Source organism: Oncorhynchus clarkii, chromosome 2 (genome assembly GCF_045791955.1).
Source record: "Oncorhynchus clarkii lewisi isolate Uvic-CL-2024 chromosome 2, UVic_Ocla_1.0, whole genome shotgun sequence".
NCBI lineage: Eukaryota > Metazoa > Chordata > Actinopteri > Salmoniformes > Salmonidae > Oncorhynchus > Oncorhynchus clarkii.
The window spans coordinates 78,464,482-78,470,481 of record NC_092148.1 but is presented as its reverse complement, the minus strand read 5'-3'; the positions used below and the strand labels follow the sequence as shown (position 1 = coordinate 78,470,481).

At 45.5% G+C, this 6,000-nt stretch overlaps 1 protein-coding gene across 1 annotated transcript in view; it reads right to left on the bottom strand.

The window, feature by feature from the left end:
- The window catches only part of LOC139374205 (protein bicaudal D homolog 1-like), a 71,301-nt gene that overhangs the window by 9,716 nt on the left and 55,585 nt on the right, over positions 1 to 6,000 (bottom strand). The window contains exons 3-4 of the mRNA XM_071115228.1: positions 3,418 to 3,570; positions 1,509 to 1,988 (exon numbers count right to left, since the gene is read on the bottom strand). Of these exons, the coding sequence (XP_070971329.1) occupies positions 1,509 to 1,988; positions 3,418 to 3,570 (633 nt within the window). The remainder of the gene's footprint in view (positions 1 to 1,508; positions 1,989 to 3,417; positions 3,571 to 6,000) is intronic.

The following is a 6,000-nucleotide window of genomic DNA, read 5'->3' as shown; positions in this document are numbered from 1 at the left end:
TGCCCTGCTCTGCCCTGCTCTGCTCTGCACTGCTCTGCCCTGCCCTGTCCTGCTCTGCCCTGCCCTGCTCTGCCCTACTCTGCTCTGCCCTGCCCTGCCCTGCCCTGCTCTGCTCTGCCCTGCGCTGCTGTGCCCTGCTCTGCTCTGCCCTGCTCTGCTCTGCCCTGCCCTGCTCTGCTCTGCCCTGCCCTGCCCTGCTCTGCGCTGCTCTGCCCTGTCCTGCCCTGCTCTGCTCTGCCCTGCCCTGCTCTGCCCTGCCCTGCTCTGCCCTGCCCTGCTCTGCGCTGCTCTGCCCTGCCCTGCTCTGCCCTGCTCTGCTCTGCGCTGCTCTGCCCTGCTCTGCTCTGCCCTGCTCTGCCCTGCTCTGCTCTGCTCTGCGCTGCTCTGCCCTGCGCTGCTCTTCCCTGCTCTACTCTGCTCTGCCCTGCTCTGCTCTGCTCTGCTCTGCCCTGCTCTGCTCTGCTCTGCCCTGCCCTGCTCTGCCCTGCTCTGCTCTGCTCTGCTCTGCCCTGCTCTGCTCTGCTCTGCCCTGCCCTGCGCTGCTCTGCTCAGCTCTGCTCTGCCCTGCGCTGCTCTGCTTTGCTCTGCCCTGCGCTGCTCTGCTCTGCGCTGCTCTGCTCTGACCTGCCCTGCTCTGCCCTGCGCTGCTCTGCCCTGTGCTGCTCTGCCCTGCGCTGCTCTGCGCTGTCGGACACTAATCGCCTTGACAGGCCTCCCTATGGCACACGCCGTCCTCCTCCACTCCTACCGTTCTACTCTCCCCCTGCTAGTGGTTAGAGCAGTCGACTAGTAACCGGAAGGTTGCAAGTTCAAACCCCCGAGCTGACAAGGTACAAATCTGTCATTCTGCCCCTGAACAGGCAGTTAACCCACTGTTCCTAGGCCGTCATTGAAAATAAGAATTTGTTCTTAACTGACTTGCCTAGTTAAATAAAGGTAAAATAAAAATACAAATTGGTAAATCATAATGAGTGTGGTCACAGACTCATGGTCTGTTAGAGAAAAAAAGATGGATGACATCTGACAAGCTTTTTTGGGGGGGGGGGTCTTGTTCTCAAAATGTCATCACCTTGTCATTGGTTGGCTGCAGGCTGCAGTAGTGTGATGACAGGACGGTTGTTATCAGAGGGTCAGGTTGTTAGGTTGTCCAATGATGCTGGTGAGACACTCCCATTCCTTAATAAAATGTGCTGTGGACAGAGGAGGTCGATAACAGTCTCCTAATGCATTGGGTGTGTAAATCGCTGGATTTGTCTCTCTAACCACATTGATTTTCTCAGAGCAAATGAGGAAGCTGGTTGGATGAAGGATATTAAAAGACTCCCTGGTAACAACAAGACCCAGGTACAACCTCCCTTGAACATTGTCACAACAATATCTTAGCCTGGTCCCAGATCTGTTTGTGCTGTCTTGCCAAAAGATCTGAGATCAGGTTAACAATCACTCAGCCATAGTAGTGAGAAGAACACACTATGTCTCTCCACCGTTCATCTAGACTAGAGACCCACCTGAAACAGCTGCTTTTTTACTTTCTGCATCTCAGACAGGTTGAGCTCGCTGAAGAGGTCAGACACAGGACCATGCAGCCCCTCCCCCTTCCTGGGCAGCCGGTAGTCGCCGTTCATCTTAGCCAATCCCAGGTGCCCATTACAGTGGCCGTTGCTATCCTCATTCCCGTTGGCTCCATTATGCATGGCTGTACCATTACTCCCGACCTCTTCGGTGGCAAATTTGAGCCCGTCAACAGTGGCGGTGAGAGCCAGGTGGGCTCCGGCACCATACACACTGTCGCTGAGGGTGATGTGGTGGGCTAGCTCCTTCCTCAGGCTGTTCTTCTGCTCCCTCTCAATTTTCAGGGCGTCCAGAGCCTCCTCCAGCTGGGACTGAGAGATGTCCTTCAGACGCACAGCATCCTCCAGCTGGCTGTTCAGCAGCACCGTCTCCTCCTCCAGAACCTTGATCTCATGCTTCAGACCCTCATACTCCACCTGGTGGAGAGAGGGAGCAGGGGACAGGGGACAGAGAGGACAGGAGGGAAAAGGGACACAGATAGAGTAAAGGGGACACACATAGAGGACAGTCAGACAGAAAGGACACAGAGGACACAGAAAGGGGATAGGTTTAAGTAAAGTACACTGTAAGTAGGTTTAAGGTCAGATAAATTGACTGTAAAAAGTGCTGTGCTTGTTGTATGTCCTTCCCTATAAGCGTGCTGAAAGTCTGTTGTCAATTCAAAGCAAATTCAAAAATGATTGTCTTTCAAAATTTGGTCAGATATACTTGGATGTGTAGTGTCAGCGTTTGTTGCTGGCATGTCATGGCTAAGTTTGCTAATCTTGCCAATTAAACAATTATTAAAGTAGTTGGCAATATCAGTCGGTTTTGTGATGAATGAGCCATCTGATTCAATTAATGTTTTTTACTATCATTCTTTATGTCATTTATCTTTGTTTCATAGTGTAGTTTCTTCTTCTTTATATTCAGTTTAGTCACATGATTTCTCAATTGGCAATATGTTAGGCAATCGGTTGTGCAGCCAGACTTATTTGTTCTTCCCTTTGCCTCATCCCTCTCAACCATACAATTTTTAAATTTCTCATCACACAGGAATTTAACAGTTTTTACAGTCATTTTCTTATTGGGTGCATGCTTATTAGTAACTGGAATAAGCAATTTCATAAATGTGTCAAGTACAACGTCTATATGCTCCTCATTACACACCAACAAATATTCTTTACATCAACATAGGAATCACTACAAAATGTATTATATGACCCCTTATACACTATATTAGACCCAGCCTTTGGAACTTTGGTTTCCCTAGATATGGCTACTATGTTGTGACACTACATCCGATGGATCTGGATACTGCTTTCAAGCAAATTTCTGCAGTATTAGTAAAGATGTGATCAATATATGATGATTTCATTCCTGTTGGTAACTACCCTGGTAGGTTGACTGATAACCTGAACCAGGTTGCAGGCACTGGTTACAGTTTGAAGCTTTTTCTTGAGTGGGCAACTTGATGAAAGCCAGACAATATTTAAAATCACATAAAAAAATACCTCTCTGTTGATATCACATACCTTATCAAGCATTTCACACATCGTTTCCAGTTACTGACTGTTAGCAGTTGGTCCTCTTTAGCAGCTTCCCACAAGAATGGGCTTGTGGCAGATGAACCTGTAGCCATCTTACTTCAACAGTATTTCAATTGAGATCCTCTCTAATCTTTACAGGAATGTGGTTCTGAATATAAACAGTATCAAACAAATCAAACATATGGAAACCACATGTTTGACTCCGTTCTATTAATTTCATTCCAGCCATTACAATGAGCCCGTCCTCCTATAGCGCCCCCCACCAGCCTCCACTGGCGTGCAGTAAACCATAAACAGTAATGGTGTTGATGCTGACCTGGTTCTGTTTGAGGGTGGAGACTAGTTTTTGCAGGGTGATGTTCTCCTCCTCCAGCTCAGTGTAATCCTGTAGGAGTCGCGCCTCTCTGAATTTATACTCCCTGATTTCCTCTCTCATCCTGCTCCCCTGCAGCTCCAGCATCTCATTACTCTGGGAAGGAAAGAGAAGGACCGTCAGGTCATAATCTGCAAGCAATTCAACAGATCAATATATACAGTGTCTTCAGAAAGTATTCAAACCCCTTGACTTATTCCACATTGTGAAAACAAGTAAAAACCCTTTTTGGCTAATGTATTGAGAATGAAATAGAGAAATCTCTCATTTACTTAAGTATTCATACCCCAAAACATGTTAGAATCACCTTCGGCAACAATTACAGCAGTGAGTCTTTCTGATTAAGTCTCTAAGAGCTTTGGACAGCTGTCTTGAACAATAATTGCACATTATTCTTATTGTTAAAAAATGATTCAAGCTCTGTCAAGTTGGTTGTTGATCATTGCTAGACAGCCATTTTCAAGTCAGGGGTGTGAATACTTAGTTGGAAGTCGGAAGTTGACATACGCCTTAGCCAAATACATTTAAACTCAGCTTTACACAATTCCTGACATTTAATCCGAGTAAAAATTCCCTGTCTTAGGTCAGATAGGATCACCACTTTATTTTAAGAATGTGAAATGTCAGAATAATAGAGATAATGATTTATTTCAGCATTTATTTATTTCATTACATTCCCAGTGGGTCAGAAGTTTACATACAATTAATTAGTATTTGGTAGCATTGTCTTTAAATTGTTTAACCTGAGTCAAACGTTTCGGGAAGCCTTCCACAAGCTTCCCACAATAAGTTGGGTGAATGTTGGTCCATTCCTCCTGACAGAGCGGATGTAACGGAGTCAGATTTGTAGGTCTACTTGCTCGCACAAGCCTTTTCAGTTCTGCACACAAATTTTCTATAGGATTGAGGTCAGGGCTTTGTGATGGCCACTCCAATACCTTGACTTTGTTGTCCTTAAGCCATTTTGCCACAACTTTGGAAGTATACTTGGGGTCATTGTCCATTTGGAAGACCAATTTGCGACCAAGCTTTAACTTCCTGATTGATGTCTTGAGATGTTGCTTCAATATATAAACATAATTTTCCTGCCTTATGAGGCTATCTATTTTGTGAAGTGCACGTCCCTCCTGCAGCAAAGCACCCCCACAACATGATGCTGCCATCCCCGTGCTTCACAGTTGGGATGGTGTTCTTCGGCTTGCAAGCCTCCCCCTTTTTCCTCCAAACATAATGATGGTCATTATGGCCAAACAGTTCTATTTTTGTTTCATCAGACCAGAGGACATTTCTCCAAAAAGTACGATATTTGTCCCCATGTGCAGTTGCAAACCATAGTCTGGATTTTTAATGGTGGTTTTGGAGCAGTGGCTTCTTCCTTGCAGAGCGGCCTTTCAGGTTATGTCGATATAGGATTAGTTTTACTGTGGATATAGATACTTTTATACCTGTTTCCTCCAGCATCTTCACAAGGTCCTTTGCTCTTGTTCTGGGATTGATTTTTACTTTAGGAGACAGAATGGATTGATTTTCACTTTAGGAGACAGAACGCGTCTCCTTCCTGAGTGGAATGACGGCTGCGTGGTCCCATGGTGTTTATACTTGCATACTATTGTTTATACAGATGAACGTGGAAATTGCTCCCAAGGATGAACCACTTGTGGTGGTCTACAATTCTTTTCTGAGGTCTTGGCTGATTTCTTTTGATTTTCCCATGATGTCAAGCAAAGAGGTACTGAGTTTGAAGGTAGGCCTTGAAATACATCCACAAGTACACCTCCAATTGACTCAAATGACGTCAATTAGCCTATCAGAAGCTTCTAAAGCCATGACATCATTTTCTGGAATTTTCCAAGCTGTTTAAATGCACAGTCAACTTAGTGTATGTAAACTTCTGACCCACTGGAATTGTGATAGTGAATTATAAGTGAAATAATCTGTCTGTAAACAATTGTTGGAAAAATTACTTGTGTCATGCACAAAGTAGATGTCCTAACCGACTTGCCAAAACTATAGTTTGTTAACAAGAAATGTGTGGAGTGGTTGAAAAACGAGTTTTAATGACTCCAACTTAAGTGTATGTATGTAAACGTCCGACTTCAACTGTATACACTCCTTCAAATTAGTGGATTCGGCTATTTCAGCCACACCCATTGCCGACAGGTGCGTAAAATTGAGCACACAGCCATGCAATCGCCATAGACAAACACTGGCAGTAGAATGGCCTTACTGAAGAGCTCAGTGACTTACAATGTGGCAACGTCATAGGATGCCACCTTTCCAACAAGTCAGTTCGTCAAATTTCTGCACTGCTAAACTGCCCTGGTCAACTGTAAGTGCTGTTATTGTAAAGTGGAAATGGCTAGGAGCAACGACGGCTCAGCTGGGTAGTGGTAGGCCACACAAGCTCACAGAACAGGACTGCCGAGTGCTGAAGCGCTCAGTTGCAACACTCACTAACGAGCTCCAAACTGCCTCTGGAACTAACATCAGTACCAGAACTGTTCGTCTGGAGCTTCATGAAATGGG